The sequence below is a fragment of the Onychomys torridus genome, chromosome 7 (genome assembly GCF_903995425.1).
Source record: "Onychomys torridus chromosome 7, mOncTor1.1, whole genome shotgun sequence".
In the NCBI taxonomy this organism is placed as follows: Eukaryota; Metazoa; Chordata; class Mammalia; order Rodentia; family Cricetidae; genus Onychomys; species Onychomys torridus.
Window position 1 is genome coordinate 353085 of NC_050449.1, and position 21047 is coordinate 374131.

General features: G+C 37.3%; 1 protein-coding gene across 2 annotated transcripts in view; it reads left to right on the forward strand.

Moving 5' to 3' along the window:
- Positions 1 to 21047, forward strand: part of Gucy1a2 (guanylate cyclase 1 soluble subunit alpha 2) — a 356985-nt gene that overhangs the window by 81692 nt on the left and 254246 nt on the right. For both annotated transcript variants that reach the window (XM_036192232.1, XM_036192233.1), the window contains exon 4: positions 8120 to 8838. In XM_036192232.1, the coding sequence (XP_036048125.1) occupies positions 8120 to 8838 (719 nt within the window). The remainder of the gene's footprint in view (positions 1 to 8119; positions 8839 to 21047) is intronic.

The following is a 21047-nucleotide window of genomic DNA, read 5'->3' on the forward strand; positions in this document are numbered from 1 at the left end:
GTTTTCTTGCTATTTGAAAATGTTGCATGGAAAAATAATTCTGAAAAGTACGTTTTGGAATATTTTTGCTAAGTAATTGAGCAACTTTTGTAAATTTCTGCATATAATATATGCATGTAAATGTCTTCTTACTTTTGTTCTCAAATATTTTTCTTTTTAATGTATTTTTGTATTTTCATGTTTTAATCACATTATCTCTCTGGATAGTGTTCTTAATTCTGGACTTACCATTATCAAGTCTTGTTTTTCCAGTGTTGATTAATTGACTGCATACACCTCACTTTTGCTTGCCAGCTGTCATCCATTCTCAACCTGCTCATTCACTCCCTGTTGCACCCTTCCATCTTCTCCATTTATCCATTATAGTTCATCCGCTGGGGGAGGGTGACACTTACCTTCCTTTGTTGGCTTTTTTAACACTTCATTTTCTTCAAACAGTCCTTCAAGAGAAGTAGAAATTCATTTTCTTATCTCCTAAGGTAGTTCTGTGTCTTTCAGTGGTAGTCTAACCACACAGTAAGGTAATGAACTGATGACGTGAGCATGTCTATTGGTCCTGACATTCCTATATATGATATAACTGAAACATAGAAAGATTGCTAATACTTGTACACCAAGGATGAATATTATAAAAGAAAGGAAGATATTCTCCATGGGCCAGGCATTTTGCTGGTGATAGACATGAATGAACCAATAAGTAGAACACTTTATTGTCAAGATATTCACAGCTTTGACAGCTTAATAAAACATTGAAATGACTTACTAAAAATAGACAAGAGTCTTAATCCATGAAAGAATATAGTCTATTTCACTCATAGCTAAAGGATTCTAGCATTTAGGCCAATAACTTTTTTTTTTAAGGTGAGTTAATAGTGATTTTTAAAATCCTGACTTTCCACTTACCCATTAATGAAAACAATTTTAATATAATTCTGCTTCTTGAGAAAATGTATTCTTATAGCCTAAAATGTCACCTGTCACAGTGTTTTGTAATATGGGAAAGTAAGTATTATCTATATGTTTGAAGTGATTAACTGCAAGTAAGGGTTGTATCAAGCATAGGTAGATGCTGGGAACTGGAACTGCAGTCCTTGTTTGACCTAAACTGCTTTCTCTGTGCCTTCTGAGATTTGAGACAACATAAAATATCATTTTCATTATTGATTCATAGCATATGTGCAAAAATGTTTTTTGTTTTGTTTTGTTGTTTGTTTTTCGAGACAGGGTTTATCTGTGTAGCTTTGCGCCTTTCCTGGAACTCACTTGGTAGCTAGGCTGGCCTCGAACTCACAGGGATCTGTAGTATGAATCTTAAAGGTTCTTATTAATAAAATCAAACCTGAGGCCAGTTATTGGGGTGAATGCTGGAAGATCAGAGAGACAGAACAAGCCACAGCCACCTTGCCTTGCTAGTTCCTCAGCTGGTCTTGTTTCCTCAGACTGGATGCCTCTGAGTCGTCATCCAGAATGGCTCTCAGCTGAATTGTGCTGCTCCAAAGCCTAAAAGCTTAACCAGCCAACGCTTAACCAGCCAAATGCTTAACCAGCCAAATGCTTCTAGTTTCTGGTCTTCACTCCTTATCTATCTTTCTACTTTCTGCAGTCACTCCCTGGGATTAAAGGCTGGATTTCTGTGTCACCATGCCTAGCTGTTTCTAAAGTGGCCTTGAACTCAGAGATCCAGAGGTATTTCTGTCTCTGAAATGCTAGTATTAAAGGCGTGTGCTACCATTGCCTATGATCATGTTTAATATTGTGGCCATCCTGTTCTCTGACCCCAGATAAGTTTATTTCCGGGAACACACACTATTTCGGGGAATACAATACCACCACAGAGATCCGCCTGCCTCTGCCTCCTGACTGCTGGGATTAAAGGTGTGCTCTACCAACATCCAGTGCAAAAATGTTACTTTTAATTTTTCACTCAAAGAATTCTTCCTGATCTTGTTCAGTTTAACAATTATAGGGATAAAAATCTTTACAATTAATTAAATGCAGTACTTTAAGAAAATTGCCATACATAGTACACTATTCAATCCAACTGATTGTCTTCAATGATATGAAAGTAACTTTAGCATCACGCTGTGTGCCTGAGTGAGATAATTGGAAAATTGATAGTCATTGTGCTTTCAGGTACAGATATACTTTTTAAAGCAGCAAAGATTTCTTGTTGATAGAGTCCTGTACACACAGCAATTTTCATTTGGCTGCCTCTAGGACATTTACTTACTGGTTATTGTTTGGATGAATATTTAAGATCTGACACTAATAAGACAACAAACATGACCATACTGTATTGTCTTTACATCTATGTTTTCCACTTAACTGTGAGTACATTTTCATTACTTTGAACATTAATGCCAGTTACAAGAAATAATTTTTCTGTTGTGTGTTCAAAAATCTGAAGTTTTTGGACAATATTTTTCTTCAAAACCTAGATGCACTCCATGCAATATAGTAGATACCTATGGAAGAAAAACAGATTATAGCACTGTTTATTCTGGCTTTTGTTTAATACATACACATATTTAAAATATGTATAATATATAAAGTATTCAAATATATAAAAATCTGATCAACAGAACATTTCATAGTAACGAAGAATACTATCATCAAGGTAAGCATTATTGTGATTTGTATGCATTCAATGTTTTTTTATTTAGTCATATTGATGATGATGTAGGTGCTAGCCATTGGCCAGCTTTTACTGTCTGGATAGAAATCATGAGTAGGCAAGAAGCTCTATAAATGCTGGTCTTTGGCAGCAGTGAGCTGAAGCAGTGGCAGGGGAAGGCAGCAGGTAACACCCTCTACAGTCACATACATTTTTTATGCAGGCTGTGGTGATTGTAAACCCTTAACCCTACAAATATTACAACTCTTGGGTCTGCCTAGGAAGTCAAGATTTCCCAATCCTTAATGCCAGTGGGTGCCACAGTTCTAGGACTCTTGTTCCTAAAGAATTGTCAGCTCCCTGGAACTTATCTGGCAGCCAAGGCCTTCATTTTTCTTCTCTGTATTCTTATGTCCTCTTATCCTTCTTTAGTCTCAACTTTCCACCCTTGCTTTCAGACTCTTGTCCTTCCTGTCCTCACCACTCTCGAACTGTTCATCCAGTTTTTCTTCAGGTATCCATTACTCTCAGTGGGTGACTTGCCAACTGCTCAGCTGTTGCTTCTACCACCATTCTACTGTCTCTTCCAAAATGCCTGACTTCTGCTTCTTCTGCTTCCATTTTAATATTACAGAATGTAGGCAAGAAAATATTAATTGAGAGAAGCTTTTTAGTGGCCCGAATGTTGTAGCAACAGAGGGGGTAGCAGAGACGACCTTATGAGCAAGCCTGAGAAGCCTCCATACATATCCTGAGATCTTGTTTGGACAGTCTTGGCTATATCTTTAGAAGTCATCTGATCATCAGACTAGGTCAGATCAGGCTTTCTCTCGACCATTGCCAGTAGTCTACAGTGGATGTATCATTGTGGATTTCTGGGGACCTCTCCAGCACTCTGCCTATTCCTGTTCTCATGTGGTCTTCATTTATCATGGTCTGTTATTCCTCATTCTCCCTTTCTGTTCTTGATCCAGCTGGGATCTCCTGCTCCCCTAAGCTTTCTTTCCCTCAAATCTTGCCCTTCATTACTCCCACTGTCATCCAGGCTGTTCATGTAGATCTCATCCATTTCTCCGTCATTGGGCGATCCCTGTGTCTTTCCTAGGTTCCCGTTTTCTAGGTAGCCTCCCCAGAGTTGTGTAGCAGTCTAGTCATCTTTGTTTTACATCTAGAAGTCAAAGAAATCAATAACAGTTATTGTGCAGTTTTCTCAAGGCGCCTGTAAGGTGTTCCACATGCTGGTAGATGGCCACATGGTGGCAAGATGGCCACCCAGTTGGCTACATGACTATAGTCCTTTTGCTTATGGTATCTATAACAGCAAGGGAATGTCTACCAACATACAAGAAAGACATCAAAGTGCTCTGTCCTTTTACATTATTTGCTTTTTAGAGGCAAATGAACAATGTAAGATAAGAATTTAAATAATTTGGGACTGACACATAAATACATTAGAACTACTAGATAGACTTTCTGATAATGGGAGCAATATATGGAATATAATAGGAATTTCAAAGATTTCTTAGTGAAGTACAGGTCAGGAAAGAAACTTCATTCCAACAGAAAAAGTGCTGTTGCAAAGTTCCATTTGCTGTTTTCTATGCAATGAGCTGGATATCTAGAAACTAGTTTCAGAAGAAGGGAAATGATATTTCGTATAATGCTTTGCAGAGCATCATATGGTACTTCTCAGCCACTATCAATGATCTTGAGTTAGTCTTCACAAAAGTATGTAACTCAGACTTGAATTGATGCTACAGCTCAGTTGCAGGATTTCTTTTAGAGAAAAACTCAGTTTTTGCTTGTGTCCTTCAACTGGTAGCATGGGGCCTCACCTAGATTATCGAAGGGAATCTCATTTTTTAAAAGCTAACTAGTTATGAAGAATGATCACACTTGGAAATACTACCCCACTAGCACTGAGATTACTCTTTGAATTAGTAAATTGGCATTATAACCAGGCCAATTTTCTACATTATAGCAAGGCTTCCAGCTTACTTTTTGTGAACTTGGTACCTATTATATCTCTTTAAGCCAAATTAATCTCCAAATAAAGAATTTTGAAACAAAAACAAAAAAGAATTTAAATAATTAATATCATAAGTAGTTTTAAAACTATTTTAAACAATACTGTAGCAGTATCTAATTCCTGCCTAGAACCCCAGGGAGAAATGGGTCTCTCTCAGCTGTCTCATAAGACTTTGATTTTTTGAGTTTTCATGAAGAATATGGGAATGGATTTTCAAAACACATAATTATTTTATCAGGAAAATATGTTTCAATAAGCTTTAAAAGATAAGAGAGTTAGGAAGAAATCATGGATAGTATCAAATTAAAGTAAAGACAACTAGGAAAATTAAGCAAAATAAAGAAAAACAGTGTACACTGGCTTATATAATTATAAAAGCATTTCTAGCAGATCACTTAGATCAGGAGCCAAGTTTCCATGGATAACATCTGTGTTGTTTTTTTCTCTTCCACTCTAGAGAGCTAGGCAGATCAATACTATTGTTATCAGTTCTGTCTAGTTCTATTGTTATTCAGTGTATGTTGAAGAGTAATTTCATAGCAGGCCCATGTAAACTGGGTGATGGCCATTATCTCAATAAATCACATTGCTAGTTAACCTTGAACATCAAACCTGCAAAACCAAAGTTAATGTGAAATGTTTTAACAAAGGTGCTTTTTATCATTAAATTTTTCACTTATTTTCATTTCACAATAGTTGTAAAGATATCTTTGTAAAACTGACTTCTTATTTTGTTTATCACAATGTCAAGACTATAGAAAAGTCTTAAGTTATTTGATGTGTTTTAAATGAATAGTAAAAATAATGTTGTTGACTGTTCTGTTACTTCCCTTCTAGAGGGAGGGAACATCCTAAGGATAATAGAGGTGAGCACAACAAATTAAGCCACACACTGTATAGTTTGCTGTGCACTCTAATAGGACATTAAGAAAGGGATGAGGATTTTGGAAGGGTAATCCCTCCAGATCTTTCTAAATTGAAAGGACAAGAAAAGAATTAGCATTATAGTCTTCCAAACTTTGTATAAAAATATTCCTCAGACTATCTCAGAGTTTTAAGTGATTTATTCATTGGTATATGATGATATGTACAGATTTCCTCTCTGAGTGGTTGAGTATACAGGGGATATTAAAACCAACAACAAAGGAAGAATCTAATGGAAGAATTGTGATAATAATATTGATTGTCAACTTGAAATTAATCTAGAATCACCTAAGAGACAAGCCTCTGGACACTACTGTGAGGGTAGGAGCAGGTTAACTAAGGTAGGAAGATCTACCTTGAATGTGGGTGGCCCCATGAGTTGGGCCATAGATTGAATAAAAAGGAGAAAGAGGTCTGAATACCAGCATTCAGATTCTCAGTTTTTGCTGCTGTTCAGGTTATAAAGGAAAGAACCTTCAAGCTATTAGCCCAAATAAGCCTTTCTTTCCTTCAAACAACAAGAAAGAGAGTGTTTCAGACCTATTTAATTTTCAGAACTCCTTATAAGATGGACAGGCTGTACAAGAAATAATATGTAAACTACAGGTATAATTTCAGTCAAAGGAGATGCCATAGTGTGACTCCATTTCTGTTTGTATAATACCTCTCCTCCAGTTTTTCCTCAGACCATCTGAATTGAGATCCTAATCAGTCTTAACAATAAAAACATGGAATCAGATATTGAGGGTGAAAGCTAAAAGATCAGAGAGGCAGAGCAGCAGCCACTAGAAACGTTTTACCTCTTTGAATCCTCAGATGGAATTGAGGGAGATCCTGTCTCCACCTGATTTATATTCCTGTCTCCACCTCCCTAGTGCTGGGATTAAAGGAGTGCACCACCACCACCAGACTGTTTCTCTTTTAGACTGGTTCAGTCTGGTGTACCCCAGGGTGACCTTGAACTCCTTGATCTTCCTGCTTCCTCCTCCCAAGAGCTGTGAGTAAAAGTGCAAGGCACCACTGCCTGTCCTCTATGGTTAACTAGTGGCTAGCCCTCTGATCTCCAGGCAAGCTTTATTTTTCAGAACACAACAAAATATCACACAATAACCATCCTTAAAAAGGAAACTCTCTGCCTCTGATTACCCCATAATGCATTGCTCTAAGGTAGAGTTTCTTTTTCTAGGACAACTAGGGATGCGTATGTTAAGAAAATAAACATCTTGATTCTCTCTGCTCAGATTCCTACTCTACTCTTGGCTTCTTTCATTTTTGTTTTGTTTTGTTTTTTTGTTTTTGTTTTTGTTTTTCAAGACAGGGTTTCTCTGTAGCTTTGGAGCCTGTCCTGGACTAGCTCTGTAGACCAGGCTGGTCTTAAACTCACAGAGATCCACCTGCCTCTGCCTCCCGAGTGCTAGGATTACAGGCGTGTGCCACCACCACCCGGATTGGCTTCTTTCATTTTTGTGCTTGAAAGAATGCTAGTGATTTCAAGTTCTACAATTGTATATTTGTTTTTGTTTCTTTTTCAATAGAGTCCATTTAAATTGCATGATTTATGCTGCTATGTTAGAATAAACACTTTATTTCCACTTAATAGCATGATGCTTTTACCCATACATGCACCACAGATTATCTCTTTGATAGCTACTTTCCACTTAATGAATGCATAAGTGTGTTTGTGTGTGTGTGTGTGTGTGTGTGTGTGTGCGCCCCTGTCCTATAAGTATTAGTGAAATCATTAAGAAAAGGAAAAAGTCATTTGTGTTATTTAATTTATTAGGTATTAAACAGAAAATGAATTTCTAGATTATTAGTATTTAAAAAGTTCCCACTCTGTGAGTCACAGGGAAGAAAGAGATGAATGGAAAGAGAATACATACATGATAGGGGAATTTATGTGTCTGTGGAGTACAGAGGGGATAGTAGAAAAATCTTTACTTTTTACTAATTTTTGTCTTTAATCTAATATTTGTCTATTTGTCTATAATTTTTGTAAAATTTTTCAAGACAGGGTTTTTCTGTGTAGTTTTGGTGCCCATCATGGATCTTGCTCTTTAGACCAGGCTGGCCTCAAACTCACAGAGACTCTCTTGGCTCTGCTTCCCAAGTGCTGGGACTAAAGGCGTGCACCACCACCACCCAGCAGAATAGAGTCTTTTTAAATGTTAAAAGAAAAATCAAATTTTCCCTAATATCTTAGAAGCATGCACATTAATTGAGAAATAATTCTCTAATTTAAAATTAACTTATGTAGGTAATTTGGGGCCTCAGGAAAATATATCTTTTTTTTTTCTTAATGCTAAACCCTTTAAAAATACTTACTTTGAATTATGTGTATAGGTATGTGCATGAGGCCACAAGGCCAGTTATTGAATTCACCTGAATCTAGACTTGGAGGCAGTTCTGTGCCACTTGATGTAGATACTGCTTTTAATCACTAAGCCATCTCTCCAGTTCTCAATTGCTGCCTCTTTAGATGAGCATCTTGAAAGCTATATAATCAATTCCTAGCCCATGTTACTAACATTTTTATTCTTCTTTACCTTTAGGTCTGAAGTTCCAGGAAATTCAAGAAAGATTTGGTGAGGAATTCTTTAAGATATGCTTTGATGAGAATGAGAGAGTCCTTCGAGCTGTAGGTGGCACACTGCAGGACTTCTTCAATGGCTTTGATGCATTGTTGGAACACATTAGGACTTCTTTTGGGAAACAGGCCACTCTGGAGTCACCATCTTTTCTATGCAAAGAGCTTCCTGAAGGAACTCTTATGCTCCACTACTTCCACCCTCACCATACTGTGGGGTTTGCAATGCTGGGAATGATTAAGGCTGCGGGAAAGAGAATCTATCATTTGAATGTGGAAGTGGAGCAAATTGAAAATGAAAAGTTGTGCTCTGATGGTTCAAATCCACGAAATTGTAGCTGTCTTTCTTTTCTTATCAAAGAATGTGAGACTATTCACATCACAAAGAATATTCCACAGGGTACTTCCCAAGTTCCTGCAGATCTCAGAATCAGCATCAATACTTTCTGTAGAGCCTTCCCATTCCACCTGATGTTTGACCCCAACATGACAGTTCTTCAGCTCGGGGAGGGCCTAAGGAAGCAGCTTCGATGTGACACTTACAAAGTGCTGAAGTTTGAGGACTGTTTTGAGATAGTCTCTCCAAAGGTTAATGCCACTTTTGAAAGGGTTTTGCTGCGTCTGTCCACCCCATTTGTGATAAGGACCAAGCCTGAAGCTTCTGGTACTGAGAATAAAGATAAGGTAAGTAGCCATAGATTCCAAATGCATGATGGGATCTAGTAGAATGGATAATTACTTCAATAAATTCCATGCTGGCTATAGAGTAATTATTTAGACAAGAGAGCTTTAAGTGCCATTTAGAAGATTACTGGTCCCTGGATGATTTAGAAATATTTGGCTGTATTCCCAGGCATTTTACATAGTGTCTGCCTCATTTGATAATTTATTTCAGCACATAAAAAGAAGACACTTATTAATTATAGCCACTGCAATTACAAAATGATAGGACTCAATAAAAGTCTAACATTATAAATCCATGAATGTTTCCATGAACAAGTCAAACTGTGAGAGAAATTTCTACAGTGTGAGGGTTGTCTGACTTACTTTCTGTAAACAAAGAGAAAACCCTGCTATTTAGTGATTATGGTCTTTTTTAAATTTCACAGTCTCGGGACATTCCATTTATGTCATGTTTGTGTGTCAAAAGAAAGAAAAATATGTATTCTCCCAATGTTGGATATGGACTAATTAAATTTTAGTATTCAAATTGTGAGTTATCCATTAAACTATGCCATTCCTTGAGAGAACACAATGAGTACTATTTTCACTGTAGATTTTTATTTTTTGAGTTTCCATTTGGAAATCTGGGCCATAAAATTATAAGTAATTAATGAAAAGATAACAGAAATAAACCTAAATATAGTTGAATTCAAGCAAATATTTGTCTCTTATTTTTTGAAATATCCAACAGTAAGGTCAATATGAAATGTAAAAAAAAAAATCAGTTGTGACTACTTTTGCCTTTTTGGTGATATACTTTCAGTAATCCATAGGAAAAATCATGTTAATTGTCAGGGTAGATGTTTGAATGCATACTTATTTAGTTTCTAATAATATATTTTTGAATCTCTTTCTATTCCTCTGCATTCTAAGTGGTTTGGGGAAGCTGTTGGTTTTTAGAATGAACAATGAGGAAAATGGCAGAAAAAAAATTGAACAAATAAATAATCCACTTGAATGACAAAAAAAGACATTTGAGAATGATAGAAAGATGTGCATTTATTTTAAATGGCTAAGTCAAGTGATTTAGAAAATTCACCAGTAACATTTTTGTCAAACAAGTCCAATGATCTGAAATTACTTGAGGATAGACTTAAGTTCCCACTGGGGACAATTTGATGTTTAAGTTTAAAGCTCCTAGTATTATTGGTCCTATATGATCACATAAAGGTATTTTGTTACTATTTTAACACATACGCTATATATTTGATAATCACTGTGTTCTAAAGCCTTTTCAGGATGGAAGAAACTTGTCAAATATGTGGGTTTTTTTTTTTTTGCTACATTTGTAGTTGCTTTTTATTTGTTTATTTGTTTCTGTTTTTTTTTTTTTTTTTTTTTGAGATAAAGTTTCTCTGTGTAGCTGTGGCTATCCTGAAGCTTGCTCTTTAGATCAGGTTGGCCTCAAACTCACAGAGATCTGCTTGCCTTTGTCTCCTGAGTGCTAGGATTAAAGGAGTGCACTACCACCACCCAGCTGTAGTTGCTTTTTAAAACTATAATTATTCTAGCTTTTACAGTTAGAGAATATTGAAACTATCAGTTTTGTTTTGTAAAACTTCAATATTTGTCTAGAAATTTTGAAGCATTTTTGATCTTAAGATTAAAGCTAACCTTTAAAAAATTGTCTGAATGAGAATATATTATTACAAATGTTAATCCATTATATACTCTATAGATAAAAAAACCCTGCAATTTAAAGTTGTTACTGCTCAGACTTCTCCCAAATTTCACTGTGCTTGGATTTCTATTTAATTTGTGTACCAGGATAAGAAATAGACAAAATGAGATGATGACTCAAATGTCAGGGCGCCCTGCCAATTCCAATAATAAGGAACTGTGCTCATTGAGAGGATGCAATTATCATTTAAACATGTTGGTGATGGTTTAAGAATAATGTGATAGCAGGATTTTTAGTTAGAATGGGATAGTAATCTGTTCAACCTTATATTTTCATTCTTGCTCACTCACTCATATTTGCCAGAATGAGAAATTTGTGATGCTACAGTTGTCTGCAGTTGAAAACTACTCAGTTAATTGCATAGCCTCTTGAACAATGAATAACCTTTGAATTAGTATGTTAATATATACCCTGTACAGAGTTTTTTTTTCAAATATGCAAAGAGAAAAGAAAATCAGGCTTGAACGTTATGTGCTTTTTGTTGAATTTGACCTTGATATGAACCATTTCCTCATAAAAACTATCCTTGATAGATGACTCCATGTGCCTGGAGCCTCTTCTTCTTTAGTCAGCTTTGATAAGAAAGTACTCTTTTAAAATAACTTTAGGACTCTATTACCAGGTCCAACATTGAAGTCATTCATTATTAAATTTTTTTTTGCCTATGTACTAAACAGTAATGAACCATCAACTGCTGTTAAGAAGATGAAACCAACAGTTAATCTTAAAATACAGAAAGGAAAAATATTTTCAGGTTTAACTGAAGTGCTTTGGATAAACCATGCTCTTTGTCATTTTGCTTTTTTAGTGAGGTTAAGTGTATGGCTAAGATGATCATGCTCATGAGTGATTTGACAAGGCCAGCATCCTCAACTCCAAAGTATGGACTAGATCCTGCTATATGGGCTGTGGATGTGTAAGGATAGCAACATTCTTGCTCTAATCTTTTTAAAGTTCAACTTTTTTTCATTATTTTCTTTGCTTAGGTCAATCATTAGTGAATAAGCTTATAAAGAGACACCATGACCATGGGAACTCTTATAAAGGAAAACATTTAACTGGAGCTGGGTTACAATTTCAGAGGTTTTGTCCATTGTCATCATGGCAGGGAAGCATGGTGACATGAAGGCAGACATGGTACTGGAGAAGTACATGAGAATTCTACATCTAGATCTGCAGGGAGCAAAAAGAATGAAAGCCATTGGGACTGGCCTGTGACTTTGAAATCTCAAAGTACATCCCTTTGATGTACTTCCTCCAAGAAGACCACATTTACTTCAATAAGGCCATACCTTCTACTCCCTCTTAAGTAGTGTCACTCCCTGATGATGAAGCATTCAAAGATATGAAATGATTGAAGACAATTCTTATTCATACCACCACATTTTATTTCCTGGTCCCCGTAGGCTTATACCTATATCATAATGCAAATACCTATATCATAATGCAAAAAATACATTTAGTCCAACTTTGAAAGTCCACATAGTTCATCACAGTCCATCATTTTAAAGGTCAGAGTCTCTTCTGAGACCCAGGACAAACTCCTACTATAACTTCCTGTAAAATCAGAATCAAAAAGCAGATCACAGACTTCCAACACATAGTGGCACAGGATACACATTACCATTCTAAAATGGAGGAAAGGGATCATAGTGAGAAAATGCTGGACCCCCCCCCCAAAACAAAACAAAACAAAACAAAACAAAACAAAACCAAAAAACCCCTAAAATCAGCAGGGCAAACTCTAACCACTGCCTCTATGTCTGATGCCAAAGTACTTGTCAGGTCTCCAACTACTTTCAGCTTTGTTAACTGCAGCACACTTCTCTTAGGCTGGTTCCATATCCTGTCTGTAGCTCTCCTTGGTAGGTATCCCATGACTCTGGCATCTCCAACATCTTGGGGTCTCCCATGCAATGCAGGCTTCATCTTCAAAGCTTCCTTCAATGGCCTCCATGAAGGGACATCTCTGACACATGCCTGGTCTCAGTGGCATTCTTTAGTCATGGAAGGAGATTCCACACCCCTTTCTTGTATCCTTAGCTCTAAAACCAGAATCACCTGGCTGAAGCTGTAAAGTTCTACTAATTGCTAGTTTTGGAACATGCCCTCTTGTTCAGTTATAACTGTATAACAGCTCTCTGTTATTCATCATTTCCTTCACTGCTTAAGCTTTTCTTTAATTCCTTTTCAAAAATTCAAAGCTTAACTAGGTGGAGACTTGCCCTAAGATCACTACTCTCTTTACTCCATTGAGCATCAGTCTTTTTTAAAAAGTTTTTATATCCTTGAGCACTAGACTTAGCTCCATTATACTTTGTGGTGCTCATTTTCTCCTCAAAATGCAGATTTGTATTTTTCCTTGCTCATCTTGATCCTTTTAATAGTATAATCTGCATAAGAGATTCCTAATAACCATACAATACAGTCTGTACTAGGTTGTCTTGATATCTCTTCTGCCAACACCATTCATCAAACTCTTTAATTTAGCCTCAGGCACATTTTTTTTTTTTTAGACAAGGGCAAAAAGAAGCCACATTTTCCATCAAAATATCATAAGAACAGTCTCTATGTGACTTACTAATATTCTTCTCTGAAACCTTTTGAGCTGGACCATTATAATCTACATGGCTCTCAGCTCCATGTTCCATGTTCCTACAAGCAGGGCCCTTTAAGCCACACTTAAAATGTTCAACTGCTTTCCTAATTCGAGTCCCAAAGTCTACCACATTATACTCACAAGCAGCATGATCAGGCCTGTCACAGCAATACCCCACTCCCTGGTACCAACTTCTGTCTTAGTGTTCTACTGCTATGAAGAGACACCATTATGATGGAAAGTCTCTCTATGGCTTACAGTTTCAGAGATTTAGTCCATTGTCATTGAGGCAGGGACCATGGTGGCCTGCTGGCAGACATGGTGCTGCAGAAGTACTGAAAGTTCTACTTGTTGATCTGCATGAAGCAGGAAGAGAGAAAGACCCTGGCTGGGGCTGGTTTGGGCTTGAAACCTCAAAACTCACCGCCTATGACATACGTCTTAGAACAAGTCCATACCTATTCCAAACCTTCTATTCACTCCCACATAGTGCTACTTCCTAATGACCAAACATTCAGACATATGAGCCTATGGGAACCTTTTTTATGCAAACCACCACACCAGGTTTATCATTTAAAATTAATATGTATTTTAATGAATAAATAATAAATTTAATAAATACATATATTTAAATTTCTAGCTGTGAATGTTTTGTTGGCATGTATGTATGTGCATCATGTTCCCAACAGATTCATAATAGGACATAGGAGTACCCAATAGAGGTCATAAGAGGACATAGGAGCCTTGGACTGGAGCTAAAGTTAGTTATGAATTGAGTGTAAATCCTCTGGAAGAATAGAAGTATCTTAAAAGCTGAATCATCTCTTCAGCCCCTTAGAAATACATTTTGGATTGTGCTTTGATCTCTTTCATATCATTAACATTTAACATTGCTCTGAACATTTATGAAATATATTCTTTTTTGGTTACATGATCTTATAAACTTGAAAAGTGGTTGGAGATTAACATTCACTCATATAAACCTGGCCCACTGAAAAATACTTTAAAGTTCATTTCAGTGGAGCAGATATGAATATAGAGTGTTGTTAGACATCAGAGTAATGGCCCATAAAGTTTTTCTCTGTGTTGTGAAGTCACAGTTCATGCAGAAAATGTAAACTGATTGGAAAGAGGTACCTGTGAGACACTGATCTTAGTAAAAATCTCTATAATTTCTGTTATATTTAATTATTTATTTTTAATTTTTATTTTATAATTTAATTTTGCATACCAGCCATTGGTCCCCCATCCTCCCCCCTCCCTCACCTGCCTTGCTTCCAGCCCACACTCCATTCCAGGGTAAAGACTCCCCTGGGGATTCAGCTCAACCTGGTAGATTCAGAACAGGCAGGTCCAGTACCATCCTCCCAGGCTGAGCAAAGTATCCCTGCATAAGACCCAGGTTCCAAACAGCCAGCTCATGCACTAAGGACAGGTCTGGGTTCCACTGCCTGAGTGCCTCCCAAAAGTTCAAGCTATTCAACTGTCTCACTTATCCAGAGGGCCTGATCCAGTTGGGGGCTCCTCAGCTTTTTGTTCATAGTTCATGTGTTTCCATTCGTTTGGCTATTTGTCCCTGTGCTTTTTCAAATCTTGGTCTAAACAATTCTTGCTCATACAATCCCTCCTTTTTCTCACCAATTGGACTCCTGGAGCTCCACCTGGGGCCTGGCCATGTATTTCTGCATTCACTTCCCTCAGTCATTGGATGAGATTTTTAGCACAACAGTTAGGGTATTTAACAATCTGGATCACAGGAGTAGGTCAGTTCAGGCTTTCTCTTTACCATTGCCAGTAGTCTACAGTGGAAGTATCTTTGTGGATTTCTGGGGACCTCTCTAGCACTTTGATTCTTCCTATTCTCATGTGGTCTTCATTTATCATGGTCTCTTATTCCTGGTTCTCATTCTCTGTTCTAGATCCATCTGGGATCAACCGCTCGCCTAAGCTCTCTTGCCCTCAAACCTTGCCTTTCATTACTCCCACTCCCATCTGGGTTGTTCATGTAGATCTCATCCATTTCTCTGTCACTGGGCAATCCCTGTGTCTTTCTTAGGGTCTTCTTTTCTAGGAAGCCTCCCTGGACTTGTGAGTAGCAATCCAGTCATCTTTGTTTTACATCTAGTATCCTCCTATGAGTGAGTACATGCCATGTTTGTCTTTCTGAGTCTGGGTTACCTCACTCAAGATAATTTTCTCTAGATCCATCCATTTTCCTGAAAACCACATGATGTCATTGTTTTTCTCTGCTGAGTAGTACTCCATTTTGTATATGTACCACATTTTCTTTATTCAATCTTCAGTTGAAGGACATCTAGGTTGTTTCTAGGTTCTGGCTATTACAAACAATGCTGATATGAACATAGCTGAGTAAGTACCCTTGTGGTATGATTGAGCATTCCTTGGGTATGGGTCTTGGGGGATATGGATTCCCAATTTTCTAAGAAAGAGCCATATTGATTCCCAAAGTATCTGTACAAGCTTGCATTCCCACCAGCAGTGGAGGAGAGCTCCCCTTGCTCCACATCCTTTCCAGCATAAGCTGTCTTTTGTGTTTTTGATCTTAGCCATTCTGACAGGTGTAAGTTGGTATCTCAGAGTCATTTTGATTTGCATTTCCCAGATAATTAGGGATGTTGATTCCTTAAATATCTTTCAGCCATTGGAACTTCCTCTGTGGAGAATTCTCTGTTTAGTTCTATAGCCCATTTCTTAACTGGACTGTTGGGCATTTTGATGTCTAATTTCTTGAGTGCTTTATATATTCTGGATATCAGCCCTCTGTCAGATGTGGGGTTGGTGAAGACCTTTTCCCATTCTGCAGGTTGTTGCTTTGTCTTGTTGACCATGTCCTTTGCGCTACAAAAGCTTCTCAGTTTCCACAGGTTCCATTGATTGATTGTTTCTCTCAGTGTCTGTGCTACTGGTTTTATATTTAGGAAGTGATCTCCTATGGCAATGCATTCAAGACTACTTTCTACTTTCTCTTCTATCAGGTTCAGAGTAACTGGATTTATGTTGAGGTCTTTGATTCACTTGGACTTAAGTGCATGGTGACAGATATGGATCTATTTGCAGCCTTCTATATGTTGACATCCAGTTATGCCAGCAGCATTTGTTGAAGATGCTTTCTTTTTTCCATTGTACACTTTTGGCTTCTTTGTCAAAAATTATATGTTCATAGGTGTGAGGATTAATGTCATAGCCTTTAATTAGATTCCATTGGTCTACATGTCGGTTTTTATGCCTGTACCAAGCTGTTTTTTATTGTGGTAGCTCTATAGTAGAGCTTGAGGTTGGGGATAGTAATGCCTCCAGAGGTTGTTTTATTGTACAGGATTATTTAGGCTATCCTGGGTTTTTTGTTTTTCTATATGAAGTTGAGTATTATTCTTTCTAGGTCTGTGAAGAATTGTGTTGGTATTTTGATGGGGATTGCATTGAATCTGCAGATTGCTTTTGGTAAGAGTTAAAATTCTAGTCATATAGGTTCTTCACTTGCTTAGTTAGAGTTAACCCAAGGTATTTTATATCATTTGTGGCTATTTTAAAAGGCGATGTATCTCTGATTTCCTTCTCAGCCTGTTTGTCCTTTGTATATAGGAGGGCTACTGATTTTTCTGAGTTGATCTTGTATGCTGCTATGTTGCTGAGGGTGTTTATAAGCTGTGTCAGTTTCCTGGTTGAATTTTTGGGGTCACTCATGTATACTATCATGTCATCTGCAAATAGGGAGAGCTTGACTTCTTCCTTTCCAGTTTGTATCCCATTGATCTCCTTATGTTGTCTTATTGCTCTGGGTAGAACTGTAAGTACTATATTGAATAATTCTGGGGAGAGCGAACAGCCTTGCCTTGTTCCTGATTTTAGAGGAATTGCTTTGAGTTTCTCTCCATTTAATTTGATTTTGGCTGTTGGCTTTCTGTAAATTGCTTTTAGTATGTTTAGGTATGTTCCCTCGCTGTATTCCTGATTGCTCCAAGACCTTTATCATGAAGGGGTGTTGGATTTTGTTAAATGCCTTTTTTGCATCTAGTGAGATGAACATGCATTTTTTTTTCCTTTGAGTTCGTTTATATGGTGTATTACATTGACAGAGTTTCATATGTTGAACCACCCTTGCATCCCTGGGATGAAGCCTAATTGTTTTGATGTGTTGTTGGGGTCTGTTTGCCAGTATTTTATTGAGTATTTTTGCATCAATGTTCATGAGGGAAATCGGTCTGTAGTTCTCATTCTTTGTTGAATCTTAGTTTTGTTTAGGAATCAGGGTAATTGGGCTTCATAGAAGGAAGCTTCTATTGTGTGGAACAATTCAAAGAGTATTGGTATTAATTCTTCTCTTAAGATCTGGTAGAATTCTGCATTAAAACCATCTGGTCCTGGGCTTTTTTTTTTTTTTTTTTGTTGGGAGACTTTTAATGACTGATTCTATTTCCTTAGGGGTTATTGGACTATTTAAATGGTTTATCTGGTCTTGATTTAACTTAGGTATGTGGTACCTGTCCAGGAAATTATCCATTTCTTTTAGATTTTCCAGTTTAGTGAAGTAAAGGTTTTTGAAGTATGACCTGATGATTCTCTGGATTTCCTCATTGTCTGTTGTTATGTCCCCCTTTTTATTTCTGATTTTGTTAATTTGGATGCTCTCTCTGTGTCTTTTGGTTAGTTTGGATAAGGACTTGTCTATCTTGTTGATTTTCTCAAAGAACCAACTCTTTGTTTCATTAATGTTTGTATTGTTCTCTTTGTTTCTATTTTATTAATTTCAGTTCTCAATTTTCATAATTTCCTGGTGTCTGTTCTTCCTGGGAGACTGCTTCTTCTTGTTCTAGAGCTTTCAGGTGTGCTGTTAAGTCATTAGTGTGAGGTTTCTCTAACTTCTTCATGTGGGCATTTAGTGCTATGAATTTCCCTCTTTGCACTGCTTTCATAGTGTCCCACATGTTTGGGTATGTGTTGTGTTCATTTCGTTTATCTCTAGGAAGTGTTTAATTTCTTTCTTATTTCTTCCTTAACCCATTGGTGATTCAGTTCAGCATTATTCAGTTTCCATGAGACTGTAGGTTTTCTGTATTTTTTGTTGTTGTGGAAATCTAACTTTAAGCCATGGGGGTCCAATAGAACCCGGGAAGTTATTCCAATTGATTTGTATCTGTTGAGATTTACTTTGTGGCCAAGTATGTGGTCAATTTTAGAGAAGGTTCCATGGAGTCCTGAGAAGAAGGTATATTCTTTTTTGTTAGGATGGAATGTAGATATTGATTAAGTCCATTTGAATAATAACATCAGTTAAGTCCATTATGTCTCTGTTAAGTTTCAATTTGGCCAATCTGTCCAGAGGTGAAAGTGGGGTGTTGAAGTCTCCCATTCTTAATGTGTGGGTTTTATATGTGATTTAAGCTTAAGTAATATTTCTTTTATATTCTGGGTGCCCTTGTGTTTGGGGCATAAATGTTCAGAATTGAAACTTCATCTTGGTGGATCTCTCCTGTGATGAGTAGGTAATGTCCTTCTTGATCTCCTTTGATTGATTTTAGTTTGAAGTCTATTTTGCTGGATATTAGGATGGCTATACCTGCTTGCTTCTTAAGACCATTTGATTGGAACATCTTTTCCCAGCCTTTTATTCTTAGGTAGTATCTGTCTTTGAATTTGAGGAGTGTTTCTGTTTTTATTTATTTATTTATTTATTTTGGTTGTTTGAGACAGGATTTTTCTGTGTAGCTTTACACCTTTCCTGGAACTCACTTTGTAGACCGGTCTGGCCTTGAACTCACAGAGATCTGCCTGGCTCTGCCTCCTGAGTACTGAGATTAAAGGCGTGTGCCACAGACTCCCGGCAAGGTGTGTTTCTTGTATGCAGCAGAAATATGGGTCCTGCTTTCATGTCCATTCTGTTATCCTGTGTCTTTTTATAGGTGAATTAAGTCCATTGATATTAAGGGATATTAATGACCAGTGATTGTTCATTCTTTTTTTTTTTTTTTTTTTTTTTGTGGTAGTGTGTGTGTATACTTCTTTTCTTTGGGGTTTACTGCTGTGGTGTTATCTATTGCCTGTGTTTTTGAGCATGTATCTGACTTCCTTAGGTTGGAATTTTCCTTCTAGTGCTTTTTGTAGGCCTGGGTTTGTGGGTAAGTATTGTATAATTCTCGCTTTGTCTTGAAATGTCTTGTTCACTCTATGATGATTGAAAGTTTTGTTGGGTATATTAGTCTGGGCTGGCATCCAAGGTCTCTTAGTGTCTGCATTACATCTGTCCAGGTCCTTCTGGCTTTCAAAGTCTCCATTGAGAAATCAGGTGTTATTCTGATGGGTTTGCCTTCATAAATCACTTGGCCTTTTTCCTTTTCTGCTCTGAATATTCTTTATTTTGTACATTTAGTTGTTTAATTATTATGTGGTGAGGGGACTTTTTTTGGGGTGTCTAGTCTGTTTGCTGTTCTATATGCTTCTTGTATCTTCATAGGCATTTCCTTCTTTAAGTTGGGAAAGTTTTCTTCTGTGATCTTTCTGCGTACATTCTCTGTGCCTTTGACTTGGTATTCTTCTCCTTCCTCTATCCCTATTATTTGTACGTTTTGTCTTTTCATGGTGTTCCAAATTTCTTGGACATTTTGGGTCATGATTTTGTTGGCTTTGGTGTTTTCTTTGACTGATGAATCTATGTCTTCTACCATATCTTCAACACCAGAGATCCTCTCTTCTGTCTCTTGCATTCTGTTGATTATATTTGCATCTGAAGTTTCTGTTCATTTACTCAGATTTTCTATTTCCAGCATTCCCTCTGCTTGTGTCTTCTTCATTTTTTGTATTTCCCTTTTCAGGTCTTGGACTTTTTCCCTCATCTGTTTCATTGTTTTTTTCATGATTTTCTTTCAGGAACTTATTGTTTTCTCATGCTTTATTTGTCCTTTCCTCTAGTTTTTTATAGCATTCTTCTCATTTTTTGTTTGTTTGTTCTCCCACTTCATTTTTGATTTCTTCTATGTAAGGCTCTAGCCTCTCCTTGATGTTATTCATAAGGTTGTTTTCTTCTGCTTCTTCCATTTGTGATGTTCAGGTCTAGCTGTTGGAGAAGGGCTAGGCTCTGGTGATGGTGTCTTGCTCTTTATTTTGTTGTATGTACTTCTGCCTTGATGTCTGCCCATCTCCTTGTGGATTCCTTCTTGGTCTTATCATTGCTTTTTGTCCAGATAGATGTGACAGATTCAGGATGCCTCTCTCTGGCCTAAATGGAAGCTCTGGGCCAGATGGGATGTGGGGACTGGTCTCTGAGTCTCAGGAAGTGGCTGGTGTCTTGGGTGGATAGGTGTGGAGATTGCTGGGTCTGCCTGTTGTCTTGGAAAAGGGGAACCTGCCTGTGGGACCTGCCTGATGGCCAGAAATTGAGGCCCAGTTGGGCAGGTCTTCCCCAGGATGGCTGGTGCCCAGGGATGGGTCTGAGGAGCAGGGCTCTCTGGGTATGAGCCCAGGAACTCACCTCTGGTCCAGATAGGAGTTCCAGGCTGGATAATTTCTGTTATATTTTCTACCTGGAAATGAAGAATTCTAGATTAAAAATTTTTATACTCCTTTTTAAATCATGCTGTGTATAAGTCATTAATTACCCTTTTCATTATTGTAACAAAATACTTGACAGAAATACTTTACAGAGGAAAAGCTTATTAGGGCTATTGATTTCAATGGTTTGACATCATGGTAGTGGGGAAGGCATGGCAGAGCCCCTTGCTACAGTAGGATGTAATAAATATTTCTCAGATTTTAGTGGATGGGAAACAGAACTTGGGTTAGAACAAGAAGTAGGTATAATATTCAGTAGCTTATCTTTAATGATCTTGTGACTCAAAAATGCCATAGCCTCCCCAATAGTAACATATAATCGGA